The 15884-nt window shown below is 39.0% G+C and overlaps 1 protein-coding gene across 1 annotated transcript; it reads right to left on the bottom strand.

Moving 5' to 3' along the window:
- Positions 1-7: 7 nt before the first annotated feature.
- aga (aspartylglucosaminidase) lies at positions 8-15864 on the bottom strand. The gene is made up of 9 exons (XM_079667813.1): positions 15551-15864; positions 11339-11492; positions 9213-9325; positions 6755-6867; positions 4966-5074; positions 3838-3913; positions 3406-3513; positions 1550-1683; positions 8-205 (listed from the first exon to the last, which is right to left on the bottom strand). The coding sequence occupies exons 1-9, from the start codon at positions 15657-15659 to the stop codon at positions 105-107; spliced, it is 1017 nt and encodes a 338-aa protein (XP_079523939.1). The 5' UTR covers positions 15660-15864; the 3' UTR covers positions 8-104.
- Between the last annotated feature and the right edge of the window lie 20 nt (positions 15865-15884).

Raw genomic sequence — 15884 nt, 5'->3', positions numbered from 1 at the left:
ACCAATGTTTGTATTTAAATTATATTTTATTTATGAATTAAAAACAAAATCATCAGCATACAAATACAGAGGGAGAGTGGTTATTGTAGAGATTCATACGACATTTAAAAGCAGTCCACAGATTTGAGGAGGGGTATGTCTGACTCTGGGTTGGACACCATGAAGTGGAACTGGGAGAGGCCGGGGACTTTGTTACAGGCCGCACCTGAGGAGATCACAGAGAGACAGATTAAACGCTAGCGGTGAAATAAAAATGTTAACTCCTTTCCCTGTAACGCCCAATTCATACACGGTATTAAACATGTACTCTATATATAGACCTGCCATGCACAGTACACGAACCCTTTATTCCAGACACATTGGAAACCCTCTTCAGGTCATCTTTGTCTGTTACAGTGTACTTTCAATTAAGTTCCGTGTAATGAAGCTCAGCGCAAGTTCAACCAGGAAGACCTTCTTTTCTCATTCATTTACTATGTCTACTCTCTCTCCTCTCAATAAGTGATCGGGGGCGTCACTCCCCAGCTTAACCCATCACTTCGCTCTATTCCCACAAGCCTATTATAGCGCTCCGCTAAACCTTTTAAATCTGCTCTCCCCCCTCTGACAGTTGCCATTTCAGGTGGCTCGACGCAACCCTTTTCACCTCCTGTCCCTCTGAATCCAGGGTCAAGCTAAGCCCCTCCCCTTCAGACCGAACCCAACCATCCATTCACCACCACCAGTGTCTAGACCCCGGGCGGTTTCATCGGATCGGTTCTCCCCTCCTGAATGATACTTCCTACACAACGGGGCCTAATCGCCAAAACGTCATTACATACATTTGTGTATTCCTGGCAATAAATATGTATTCTTACATCAAAACCGTCTCTCCTGATTGAACTTATATTGTGTATTCGATAGAGATGCTCTGGGTGCATATCTTTAACTATTTTCTATTTTATTGATTCATGTGCAATGCATTTTTAACATTCTGATGTGACATAAAAAAAAAAAATCCCAAATTGGAATTAGTAAAGTAAATTAATTATATTCGAAAAGCTAATTTAAATGTCACAAACTTTTGATTTTATAATTTTTAAAGGCTCTCAAGCTCAGCATCAAATGGCCAGTCATGTTCATTTTAAAAAGCCTAATGTTAATGATATTAGAGAAGCCTTTAATTGCATAATAGTTTGGTGCTGAAAGTTGAGATAACTCATTATTTAGGTTAAGCTCTGGTTTTAAGCCTAAACAATGCAAATATTCTAAAACCATGTATTAATATTTTGAAAAGAAGGAAGCTGTTGAGATTACAGCAACCTGTTTTATTTAGTATTACAAACATATTATCTGGTGAGGCTTGAATTGATTATTTTCCAACCCGTTTTTCTGCAAACTTGTATCTTAAACATGCACATTCTTAAATATATATACAAATTGAAATCGAAGACACACTGCCTTAATAAGTGTATAAATGTGCATATGCTTGACTACATCCCTCTATGTGTGGTGTGAGTGCCCTTTGGCAGCAGATTAACAAAATGCATTTGTGCACATTAGCACTCACCATAATGGCCTGTTGTGTTAGCACAGATGATGGCTCCAAAGAAGTCTGAGTAATGCCTCTTGATTCTGGAAATGGCCGTCTTGCAGGCTGCCGAGGGATCTGCCCCGGCCCTCATCAGCTCCACGGCCAAGTAGCTGTTGGCAGGATTACACGTGGTACACATGAGGAGAACTAACAAGTGCCGTCAGGGCCACCGACCAACGTGATGATCGCGATGTGTTTGAGATTATAGCAAGGGAAAACATCTGATGCAAACAAATATGATGTGATGAAACACTGAGGTGTCAAATGTACCTACTTCTTTTGCAGAGTCAGATCAACAACACAACATGTATTTAATTATAAGGCTAAAATAAGATCGAAATAAGGCTGTGTTTCTTCTCAGCGGGAAATGTATCTACAGAGTTATATATCAAATATATAGATATATTAGAAATAGCACATTAACCTACTGCCACTTTTAAGGGATTAACACAATAAAACAATGATATATAGGATTTTAAACAATTCTGAATACTGATGAATTACTTTGGGTACTTTAAGTGTTTGTTCATGTTTCCTGCCTGGCCTGTTAAGCATTATGAAGAAAGATTTCAACCTAATTTGTTTATCAAAATAAGTTGTTTTCTGATCTGAAAAGAAGGCCTGCTTTGCGTATAATTGACTAACATGTTCTTTCTTTTTTTATGCTGTGTTATTACCCAAGAGTTTGGAAGTCTGAATTTAACATCACTGCAATGTGAATAACGGAGACTATGTGCCATTAACTCTATAGACTTGGGTCAAATGCACACATTGCAATATCCTTGATTAAAAAATGTAGTCTGTTCACTCAAATCTCCAAAAATATTTGTATTAAGCAAGCATTTGGTCAGACCACTTCTTCAATTGCAATTCCCTCAATTGATATCCGGAAAATATTAGAATTTAAACAAGAAATATGTAAATTAACCTTCATTCTTCAGTTACTATGGACAGAAAATGTACTATATTAGACGTTTTTTCCCTCATTTGTTAACAAGCTCATTAGACTTAAATCCCCCTTTTTGTAGAGAGTTATTATACATTTAACTGGATCAGATAACACTTTTCAAGATTCAGGATCTTTGGACCTACGGCTATAAGGCCAGCATACAAGACGGATGTATTTTTAAACCGGGTTATTGCTGGTGATAATGATGATACATTTTGACAGTGTTGTCATTAGGAAGTTTTGTTACCATACCTTTCAAAATGTGTGTGACAGGAGAATGAATGATAGACACACTTCGGTCCACAAGTAGCATAGTTTCTTGTAAAACACAACGCAGAATCTTTCCAGGAAGAGGCTCAGAAAACAATGATTGAAATAGATGGCCCTTGGGTGTGGTTGTGTGTGAGTCTGAATGTAAAGCAGAGTGCAATTTAAAAATATATATATACTCCCAAACTATCCTGGATAAATAAATCTTACAAAAACGACCCTTCTGAGACTGCCGTATTTTCACAGCAGCTTCGGTGTCTAAAAAAAAAATATCTCACCTCTTCTGTGCAATCCACAAATGACAGTTTTGGGGCAATGTAGTCACCGCCTCCACTCTTTCTAATACTGGAGTTGTACTCACAGCAAAAGGTTCACACCAGAAATTGGCTGTTCAAAAACTGCACGTCACCAATGTCAATACCCGCTGAAACATATTTCCATGTAACGGACTCATATTTTTAAAAAAAGCCCTGGTTAGGGTGCACAAAGGAGTTGTGATCCAGTCAAGATGTCTTATGGAATTTAATATGGAACACTGTTGGAGGACAATGACAGGAAGCTATTTTCACATGCATTTTGAAGTGAGGAAGAAAAGTCAGAAAACAATAGGTACCTTGGCAAAAAGCGCATCATGAGGTCCCCGTCTCCAGTAGCAGAGGCAGCACCAGCCGAGCTGTCTGCATAGGCCCCCGCTCCCACAATGGGAGAGTCCCCGACACGGCTGCAGGACGGAAATATGACCAAAATATAAACACAGAATAAGGCCACGTGTAGAGACACAAATAAACTGTGGCAGCAACCATATATATATGCACTCGTCCAGTATTGTAATACATTGCAAAGCCTTTTATAACTTAACTAAACTGGTCAAACAGAGGGAGAAATCACTGAAACTGACTATTTAGCATGTATAATGATTATGTTCTACTCAGTAGCGATATCCAAAAGTATCTTTATATTGTATTTACTGATAGGAAACATAATATACCTGAGAAAATGCATGCTGAAACATGATAAGCATTTCATATGACACTAATCTACATACCCAGGAATTTTGTGAGTTAGTCCATTGGTGGATGTGCCAGCAGCCAGGTGACCGTGTTGATCAAGAACAATCATCCCTGGTGCAAAGATAACAAGTGTATTGAAATGTTGCTTTGGTTTTCCGTTTTTCCGTTTTTCCGTTTTAAATAAAAAATGAAAAAACGGAAAAAGGCTGGTATTTTCGTTTTTTGGTTTTTGGTTGAAACGAAAAATCAAACTGAAAAAAAGTACACGGACCCCGATAGCATGGCCAACGGTGTGTGAATGTGTATGCATGTTAGGTCCTAGACAGTGGCGGCTGGTGGAAAATATCTTTGGGGGGGCTGTTGATATAGTGAGTAAAACATTTTTTTGGGGAGAAATGACCCCTTAAATTGGGACTTCTCGTGATGTAAAAAGACCTTTGAAGTCTCATATATGAGCTATCATCCCTGTCCCCAAAGGTCTTTTATTTTGAAACTGTACATCCGTCACCATGGTTTCCTAGTAGCTAAAGAAAGCCCGACAATCAATTAAAGTGTGATGTTGGGCTATTACTGATGAAGACTGTCTGAGCATGACATTAAAGAGACATATTGGGCTCATTGTCAGGTTCATATTTGTATTTTTTTACTCTACTGTGACATGTTTTCATACTGCCTGTGCTGCAGCACCTCTTTTCACCCTCTGTCTGAAACCAGAGCCCAGTCTGCTCTGATTGGTTAACTTGCCAGCTCTGTTTTGATTGGTCAACTGCTTAGCGATATCCTGTCCCTTAGCCCATAATTTACAATGTGAGAGAAACTCCCTCTGGAAGGAACTTTGGGATGTAAGCCTTTGCAGACCATTGACATGCACTAAAACATACAACACACTACAGGAAGGGGAAAACCCCATAAAGCATAATAGGGCCTCTTTAAATCCGCCTCAAAGTGTCTTGATCAGTAAACCATGCTATAAAAAACCCAGATTTGAACAGAAACAAAACCTGAATTGTTCCATGTAACATCTACTTCAATTAGTCTTTCTATTTTTCTTTTTGGCACACTTTTCTGCCATTTCATCCATGTCTAGTTTCAATGAAGTGCTTAAATACTGAACTGCCTGAGGATAGCCGACTTAACCTTCAGTGTTAAGAGATAAAACCTACCTATGGTGTCATGGGAACGCGTATTAACAAGCTGTGCCCTCGTGTTCTGTCTCACTGTCGCCCTGGGCTTGTAAGGTCCACAAGACTTGGAAGGATCTGGAAAGACATTCTTCAGACAAGAAAGAAAACATTATCACTGTTTGCATAATTTAATAATCCTTCAACTTCATTGTAATGGCACACAAGACGTGGCAAATTGCAGCCATTTGCTTTGATGTGCTATCAATAAAACTATCAGCACCAAGCGGATAATAAAAACAGTAGGGAGTCTCGTTCTAAAATCTTGAACAACTTGAAACATTGAATGAGCAAGACACCTCAGTTTGAATTCCTGCCGCAGCTCAAATGTGTCCTTAAGCGGTCAAATCCCATGTTTTATTGAGACCTGCAACCGAATGTACCTGAGGAAAGAGCAGCTTGAGAAAGGTTTCCCTGTCTCTCTGCTTTTTATGAGTGACTGAGTGTAGCAGGCAGCTTGACCTGCAGGGAGGTGTGAAAAGTTCATCTGCTCCTTTGATGTAACATTCTGCCGGAAAATGTCATATTTTGAGATTAGGTGAACAGCCCCGAAACACAGGCCATAAAAAGGTAAAAGTTCAATGCAAAAAAAAAAAGGATTTTTGCATGGAGTGTGTGTATCATACATTTCTTTCAGGCTGTTCATTAATATCACCTAGTCTACTTCATGGAGGTGCCTGGGCATTTTTCAAGAAGTCTTCAATATTCCATTTCAAAAACTTGTCGAAACAATCTCTTTTGTTATGAAACATGTAGCTACAGTTGTTCTCCTGGGACTTTAGGAACAATCTGAAAGTGTCACACACAAAGACAGACTTCCAGGTACATCATACAGTTGGTGGAAGTTTTGCCTACATGTATGGACGTGAGGTAATATCGTACGGGTGGCGAGTCAAGTGTGTACAAGATTATGGTATTTGAAAAGATAATATCAGCTGATTGGTATTATCTAAACACACAAAGGCAAACCAAGTAGATAGAATATAATAGAAGATACAATTATTTACTGCGAAATAATTGTATCTATTTTTTATATTCTCTATTATCAAGGACTTAAAGAGAAAAAAGTTGAAGTTCTGAAGAAAGTGCTACATCAATCTAATTACTAGGCGTAGGCTATTTTCCATTTTATTTCTCAAAAATATGCCAATTTCAAAACAAAATGTTCACATTCGAATTGTGAATTGATTCAGAATCTAACAATCTTGATTTTCTTTTATTAATCAATATTCCCCAGTCCTATTATTTACTACTGAATGCTTTCTAAACCTTTAACACAATATATCACAGGTTTTGATTACGTTATACTTGTATTGCTTTCAAAGGTTGGCATGAAGAGTGTGGGCTTGGATTGAGAAGTAGAAGTAAAAGCTTTTCACTTCCTCGCTGTTGAGAGGACGGCACTTAGCTCCTCGGTGTGGAGTGCAGCAGCTCACAGGTCATCACTGGAGGTCCTTGAACTGGACACCCCCAAAGTGTAAAATGCTGTACATTTGATAAATAGGACACACCACACTCTCACTAAAGCTGCTGACAAATTACTTTCTCTACAGATGTTGGGGTATTATGGAGCAAATTAATAGATTCGTTTTTAAAGAATAGCTACAACTCGACGCTGTAGGGCATCACCTTTACCACAAAAGCAGACATTTTTATGAACTCCTTTAGTATGCCTGTCAGTTTTCCGGCTTATTATCAATCTTTTAAAAAGGAGCACGCCTGTAGCCAATACAAGTGAGAAAAACACACTCTCTAATACGCACACACACACCTTTCGATAATTAGGTTGGCAGTTGCCCTTCAGCCACTGCGAAAAAATATTCACAGAGTTGTTGGTAGTCAGGTCTTCTGCGACGAAGCCCATGTTTTCAGCAAACACAGAGGCTATAAAAGAGACAAGTAATACTTTCAGGTCAAGTTACACATTCTGCTCCACACTGACCTTGGGCTAGAAGGAAAGAAAGGGTCACAAACAAAAGAAGCGCTGCAGGCCAACTCATCTCATTTAGATGTTGGCTTGTGAGGGAGGACAGGTCTTACATCGCTTCTGATTTCAATAGCAGTGACCTTACCGTTCGCATAAGAAGGATGTTTCAATTAAAATGAATTATTTCATGAATTTCCTATTTTTTCGAAGGATTTCTTGACATATGAGACTTTTAATTGGATTTACAAGACACTAGTGGAACTACAAAGTTAAATCTTGGCCTTCACTTTCCTTACATTTCCTCTATTAATTTATTACTATGTAGAAAATAAATCGTTATACTGTAATGCTCTTTTTTTCTTTTCTGTTATAGCACCATTCCATTTACGTTGAGAGGGTTATGTGTAGCTCTGATCCATGCATTCATCACTCGCTGCTGATGTTAGTCGTGTAGGGATCAAAGCTTATTCGAGTGCAAAAAACACATTACGTGAGTGCCTAAAAGGTTTCGTCCTAATGTGACAAGCGCCTGATAAAGATTTATCAGATCCAAAGAAAGGTGTCTCCTTCAAAAATACGAGTTAGATCTCTGTATTACATGTACAGTGGGGCAAAAAAGTATTTAGTCAGCCACCAATTGTGCAAGTTCTCCCACTTAAAAAGATGAGAGAGGCCTGTAATTTTCATCCTAGGTATACCTCAACTATGAGAGACAAAATGAGAAAAAAAAAAATCCAGAAAATCACATTGTCTGATTTTTAAAGAATTTATTTTCAAATGATGGTGGAAAATAATTATTTGGTCAATAACAAAAGTTCATCTCAATACTTTGTTATATACACTTTGTTGGCAATGACAGAGGTCAAACGTTTTCTGTAAGTCTTCACAAGGTTTTCACAAACTGTTGCTGGTATTTTGGCCCATTCCTCCATGCAGATCTCCTCTAGAGCAGTGATGTTTTGGGGCTGTCGCTGGGCAACACAGACTTTCAACTCCCTCCAAAGATTTTCTATGGGGTTGAGATCTGGAGACTGGCTAGGCCACTCCAGGACCTTGAAATGCTTCTTCACTCCTTCGTTGCCCGGGCGGTGTGTTTGGGATCATTGTCATGCTGAAAGACCCAGCCACGTTTCATCTTCAATGCCCTTGCTGATGGAAGGAGGTTGTCACTCAAAATCTCACGATACATGGCCCCATTCATTCTTTCCTTTACACGGATCAGTCGTCCTGGTCCCTTTGCAGAAAAACAGCCCCAAAACATGATGTTTCCACCCCCATGTTTCACAGTAGGTATGGTGTTCTTTAGATGCAACTCAGCATTCTTTCTCCTCCAAACACGTCTAGTTGAGTTTTTACCAAAAAGTTCTATTTTGGTTTCATCTGACCATATGACATTCTCCCAATCCTCTTCTGGATCATCTAAATGCTCTCTAGCAAACTTCAGACGGGCCTGGACATGTACTGGCTTCAGCAGGGGGACACGTCTGGCACTGCAGGATTTGAGTCCCTGGCGGCGTAGTGTGTTACTGATGGTAGCCTTTGTTACTTTGGTCCCAGCTCTCTGCAGGTCATTGACTAGGTCCCCCCGTGTGGTTCTGGGATTTTTGCTCACCGTTCTTGTGATCATTTTGACCCCACGGGGTGAGATCTTGCGTGGAGCCCCAGATCGAGGGAGATTATCAGTGGTCTTGTATGTCTTCCATTTTCTAATAATTGCTCCCACAGTTGACTTCTTCACACCAAGCTGCTTACCTATTGCAGATTCAGTCTTCCCAGCCTGGTGCAGGTCTACAATTTTGTTTCTGGTGTCCTTTGACAGCTCTTTGGTCTTGGCCATAGTGGAGTTTGGAGTGTGACTGTTTGAGGTTGTGGACAGGTGTCTTTTATACTGATAACGAGTTCAAACAGGTGCCATTAATAAAGTTAACAAGTGGAGGACAGAGGAGGCTCTTAAAGAAGAAGTTACAGGTCTGTGAGAGCCAGAAATCTTGTTTGTTTGTTTGTAGGTGACCAAATACTTATTTTCCAACATAATTTGCAAATAAATTCTTTAAAAATCAGACAAAAAAAATGTGATTTTCTGAATCTTTTTTTCTCATTCTGTCTCTCATAGTTGAGGTGTACCTAGGATGAACATTACAGGCCTCTCTCATCTTTTTAAGTGGGAGAACTTGCACAATTGGTCGCTGACTAAATACTTTTTTGTCTCACTGTACATACAAAAATGTAATTGACGAGATTTAAAAACATGTTAATATCACTTTAAAACCATGATTTGTTGTGTAAATGTACCCACACATACCTGACTCTCCTACTAGCAGTGTGTGTTCAGTGTGCTCCATCACAGCTCTCGCCACCCCTATGGCATTCTTGATTCTTCTCAGGTCTGCCACTGCACCCACCTCCATTGTATCCCTGCAGGGAAAGAAAGCATTAAGTGGTTTGCTGGATACACGAGTATCTGTTGAAAGGCAAACTGTGGAGTATATGACCTGAAGAAACTTACATATTATAGTTGAAATTAGTTAATAAGCACAGTGTGTCAACACATGAAATACTACTCAGGCTATCATCATAGCCCAGTGTCCTATATTCATGAATAAGATACAGGAAAACACAGGAAAAGTAGAAATCCCCTTTACAGTGTGATGCAATTTCCGAGAAATGCCCTGTAATATATCTGTCAAACCTATAGCATTAAGTTCAATTTTCATTTGGGACTGTCAGAGGGAACTTTTTTAAGGCTGTAGTTTCTTGTGGTGATGTAATAAATTGCATCATAACGAGGTGTTTCTAATATTTATCCACCAAAACAGCTAAAGTATTTATAGATATCTATTGCAGAGGTGCTGTTTTGGATTGCATTAAACTGCACAGGTGTTTCCATTATTGAGCCCAGTCAAAGTATACAATATGCTGCTGCTGCTGCTGCTGCTGCTGCTGTATTTCCTATGCAGCTATTTTGGATATAGTGTGGGAGTCTATCCTTTCCCCACAATGTATTCATGACTTTTCTATAACCGAAAAAGTAGTTTGTCCTGCAGAAGGAAGAAGGAACTTTTCCATACAGTTATAACAAACTGCTTTGCCTTTTGTCCGTCATTGTGAGCAGGCACTAGCCTCCCTTGGTAACTGAGCGTGTCAATGTTTCTAGTGAGGGACTCGATAACTGTTCTCTGATCCTAATAATCTTAATTAGTGCTTTATTAACCCTCCTGTTGTCTTCGGCTCAAATCTGACCGATTTACTACTTTCATCAATCATAACTTTTTTGTTTTAAATTCGATTGCATTAAGGCTTTATGATATCCTTCACAGTAGACATTTGAACATGGAAAATTGCTGGTCACCACTTTCATTGAATTTTGGATGATTTAGTCAACTTTGTAACACCCATGGTGTTCCCGCCATAAAGAAAAGGAATTAGTAACCATCCGGATCAGATCAACTCACTCACTCACTCACTCACTCACACACACACACACACACACACACTCACTCACTCACTCACTCACTCACTCACTCACTCACTCACTCACTCACTCACTCACTCACTCACTCACTCACTCACTCACTCACTCACTCACTCACTCACTCACTCACTCACTCACTCACTCACTCACTCACTCACTCACTCACTCACTCACTCACACTCACACACTCACACACACACACACACACACACACACACACACACACACACACCTTATCTGCCCATCCCCCCACATGGATCACACCTGGCACACACAATACATGTTCAGTGTCTATTCTTTGTATATTTACTACAGTTTGTCATGTATGCCAGTCGTCTGATACAACATGTACAGTTTGAAAGGGTGTTAAATGAAATTGGGTGATGATTAATGGTTTTTGTGATAATATAATAGCAGGACCGGTCAAATTTGACCGCGAACACCAAAGTAAGGGGGGGGGGGGGGGGGAACGAAGACAATAGGAGGGTTGAAGAAATGCTGACAGGAAAGGTTAACAGTTTATAGGTGAAAATGTTCAAGATGCATATTAGCACCAGCACAGATGTAAGACAGTCACTCAACATATTGACGGCTTCAGGTTCTTAGTGGTTATTTTTAAATGAAATATAGCTCCTTTCGGTTCACTTACAGCTATATATTGCTTGTTTTTCCAAATCCAGAAACACAGCAATGCTGGAGATTAAAGTGTTCATCAAAAGTGCTAAAATATAAGATATGGAAGCATTTGAAACTGGGCTTATACAGTTTTACAGCTGCTTTTAGGTTGCAGTCATGACAGCTGGTCAAAAACTAAACAGCTGTTAAATCCCAGACAGCCGAGGCAAATTGTCCGTGTTACCGGCCTTCTGCTTAATCCACTGCTTCTTCATGCTGCATTACCATGTCATTTCCTAGTTTTACATTCAATTAAAGGGCGCTTTATGTCCAGGGTTTACCCGTTCATGATCATGGCATCCAGGGTGGTCTCTCCTGTCTCATCTGGGCTCCCACCGTAGCCCACACTGCCATCGCACTGCTCCATTTCACAGCGGGCGCATCCCTTCTCCACTGCATCCAGCACGGAGCCGCCCGACTGCAGGGCGTTCCACGCTGCAGGAGAAGAACAGGGACACATTCAGTATGTGACAAACTAGACAGATTGATAGGAAGTAAACATACTCCGCCAGTGATGATATTGGAATGAATTCTGACTCCTTAACGTATTAACTGATTCTTTATTTGGCCTAAACAGGACCGAACATAGTGAAAAGATGCCTTTCACAGTTTGCTTGAGCCAAAGGAGAGGTGAGGTAAGGTCACACGCTGAGAAAGAAACTGGGTCCTGTTCTGAGAAAGCTTTCCTGTTACTGTTTATTGTACCTTTACATTTTGTTTATAGCCATTTTGACAGCTAATGTAATGTGATCTGATATCAGAAACACATTTGCCGCTTCTATTGAGTGTTATGGTGGTTATGAAGCTTGTCGGGTGTTGCAATCACCACACACACTCAAGCACACACTCTATCTCCTTTTGTACTGAAGGATTGCTCATCGTGTTCAATACTGAAAACATAGACTAAAAGTAAATACCACAATTAAATTGTATCTGCCCATCATTTTCTTGATCAAATATTTGTCCCGTCATATTTACTAAAGCCAAAGGCGAGGTGAGGTTAGGACACATGCTGAGAAAATAACGTTGCATCCAACTTTTCTGTGACACAGTTGACTTTTTGTTTTATAGCATTGTTGACAGCTCATGTAATATGATCTGATAGCACAAAGCACATTTGCTGCTTCTGTTGAATGGTATATGTTGTGCAAACAAATCTATCAAATATTGGCTTTAAAAAGTAATCTCTTATTGACCTATAAATGCTAAACCACACTTATCTCACAGGAGGCGTGTGGTGCAGTGGGTTGTGCGTTGGTGTTCGGATCAGGGGGGTTCACAGTTTCAAACCCCACTGCAGTCAGCATGTCGTTGTGTCCCTGGGCAAGACACTTCACCCCAAATTGCTCCTGTGGGGATTGCCCACAGTATTGAGTATGTAAGTTGCTTTGGATAAAAAGCGTCTAACAAGTGACATGTCATCTCCAAACTTGTCTGCTTTCTTTGAGAATGCATGCAAATTGTGTAAATAAACTATTTGTCGAGTTTACATAACTGAGCAGACATGTAAAAGGTTCAGATGCATGATGAGCTGACCACTGAGATGGATTCCTGACAAACAGAGACTGTGAGATGACGAGCATTTGGTCACTGATCCCCCTAGGGCCCATGGGGGATCAAAATACCAACTGGTAGCTCTGTCACCAGCTTGCCTCGAAACTCTCCGACCAGCAGGCTATATCACAAATTCCCCCTCTTATCATTTATGAGTCATCCATCTATTAATTCTGTCTGTCTACCATCGTCGGTAAGTGCTCTTGTCTCAGGATATAATTCTTTTTTTTTTAAAATATATATATATGAAAATGAGCAGTACAATCCTTTTCACTTAGAAAAGGCAGCAGAATGGAAGAGGAGATTAGCCTCCTATTGTCAGTCAGCTGCTTCTGTAAGCCCCCGAAGGAATGAAGATCTGCATGGGCGGATCAATAGTGGAGGCTAGCACTTTTTAAATATCTGCCCACAGAACAGAGAGCCGGGCACATTTTTCATTTTCATACCCACCTCAGGTTTACGAGGTGATGCACATGCGATAAATTAAAGGGTATCCATCTATCAAATGGTGAGATTTTTTGTTAACTTTACACACCTGCAGCTTTTGATTTGTCGATGTTTTTTAACACCATTTCTATCTTTTTTTTTTGGTCCTGTGCACCTGCTGGAAATGCACTTCACTTGATAAGTTACAAGCAGTGCTGAGATATTTTCAGTTTCAACTTGAACATCTCCAATGTATCATCCTGAAGGGAATCAAATAGATTTTGGTTAGACCTGGAAATGGCAGTTATGAAGCCTAGTGGGTTCTTCCAATTTCCTATCCCCATCTTCCACTCGGATGGTCTTAGATACTTGGACGGTTAAGCTGTAGTGGAGTCACAAGTATATTGCAAAAATCACATCATATAATAGTGTGAAGGGGAAGCTGAAAATACTGGTTATTGAACCTGTCAGGGATTGCACTCCATTGCACATACAACATACACACAATCTGTCTCCTGTAATGATGGAAAACTGCTCGATCTTGCAGTTATAAATACACATTACAATTATAAAATATAAACCATTTTTTATTCCCTGTCTTTAATTTGTATTTTATTTATTTATTATCCCTGATGAATATTACAACCTACGCTATAATGGAATTATCCTTTTATGAACTGATTAGTAATTTTTCATTATTATTTAAATATTTTGTAAACAAGTTGAAAGCATGTCGTGCAGTATGCTGTTCATGACCTGTGTTCATCATAAGAATTGAACAATAAGTTACCATTTAATTAGTTTCATTAACATTTAATTTGAAGATGATTTTCTATAATAACTGATTAATCATTTAGCCAATGAGACAACAGAAAATAGTGAAAAATGCCCTTCACAATCTGTAAAGCCCAAGGAAACATAAGTGTTGTTTTTTACCACTAACAGACCAAAACCTGAAGAGTTTCCATTTACCATCACATTCGACAGAACGAGGCACATTTTGAAAAGCTGAAAGCGGAGAAAGGCTGAATTGATAAATGACAAAAACAATTAGGCCTAATCGGTGGATCAAATAGTTACTCATTGATTTTATGTCTGAATTGTTTCAACTCTAATAGCTCAGCTCTAAACATGTCACCATTCATGCTTTGCTGTTACAAATACTCATATTTGAAGATATGTTATAATTTGGTCTTGGGCTCCGTTTGCCTGATTTTGTTGACATTATTTTGGGGTGCAGGATGTATGTGCATTGCCTCTAATCTACATTTAGTTAGATAATATTTGCGTTGTATAAAGATAATATGTATCTTTCTGTATTTCAGACTAGTAGAATACTGAGCTAGATCTAAAAAAATAAGGGCTTTGCTGTTGGATTGTAAAACTTTTCCAAAAAGATTCCTGTGGCTTGATGTGTCAGACTGATCTGGTGTTACAAAATACATCACAAACTAATAGAAGTTGGAAGTCCAAATACTAGATATGTCCTGCTTCAGTGGCTATAAGCTCCACAAGATGTGCAACACAAACTGTTTTCTATGGCCAATGGTCCAAAACATAAAAGAAATGATATGTATCATTACATATGACGGAGAAAGGCACATTCGGAAAGCTGGCAGCAGAAAATGGCTCAATTGATTCATGTTTGAAACAATTAGGCTTAATTGTTGGTTTATATAGTTGCTGATTAATTTTCTGTGTAATTGTTTCAGCTCTAAACATTTAATCAGGATTCTAATCAAGAATGAAATGGAAAAAATGTAATCAAAAGAACATAAATACATAGTCGTTATTTAAGCCTTGTGAATTATGAAGACTCCTTCATCATAAAGAGAGTTCACAGTGTGCATGCCTGCAACCAAAAACCGGTAGACATGGAATCGTTTTTTTAAGTCTTAAGAGAGTAGATGCATTTCACAAATCATTAGGCCGAGGACATACTAGAATAACAAATCATAGCCTCTGCTCTTCCTTAATAAATGATGTAGCTTTTTCTGTAAAAAAAAATATTGCACTTCGTGTGTTTACATCCATATAGAACTATAAATAACTGTAGATAGTGATAATTTTTACTTCTAAAAAACTACTTATTGACTACTTTACAGAATATCATATGCATGTTTTTGCACAGTTGCAAACCAACACAGGAAGCCTACTTCGCAATACATATAGTGGGCAAAATAGGCCTCTTTATGTATATGTAAATTAATTGGTAATGCATCCACAGTAGGCTATACTACGCAGTGCAGTACAACACTAGGCTATGTTTATTAGTCTAAATCATATTGCAATAAAGAGCAACAATTCGTTATCTGTCTATCTATACAATAATTTAGACACAAAGGCCACAGAAACGATATGTTGGTGTTCAAAAAGATAAATCATATAAAAAAAAAAATCTTCGGGTGGCATTACATCTGTTTGTCTGCAGGTTTTGGCCACAATGTCACATGACTGTACTCCAGTCCAGACTGAATGAAACTTTTTAAACAACACAGAACAGTGTGACCTACCTGCAGCCGTTGCATTCTTGAATGGCCATGTGTTGATAACGAGAGGTAGCGATGTATGTCCAAGTGGAAACAGGACAGTTAGAGAAGAAAACAGCAGCAACTCAAACATGTCAAAACTGCATGAACATACAACGACAACAAGCACTGCTGACGTTATTTCCTATTCATTGCTCGGTCTCACTCCACCGTGAGTATTTACTAACCCAACTATAGATTCAAACTACAGATTAAAAGTGTGCACAATTATTGTTTAATTAAGGAACATTTGCTAAACTGTGGTTTAATGTAACCCTACATTCAAACTTCCTTGTTGAGTCACATGCTTAGGGGCGGG

This window comes from Notothenia rossii (genome assembly GCF_949606895.1).
Source record: "Notothenia rossii genome assembly, chromosome: 3".
In the NCBI taxonomy this organism is placed as follows: Eukaryota; Metazoa; Chordata; class Actinopteri; order Perciformes; family Nototheniidae; genus Notothenia; species Notothenia rossii.
The sequence above is the reverse complement of the archived record's forward strand: the minus strand, read 5'-3'. Positions and strand labels throughout refer to the sequence as shown.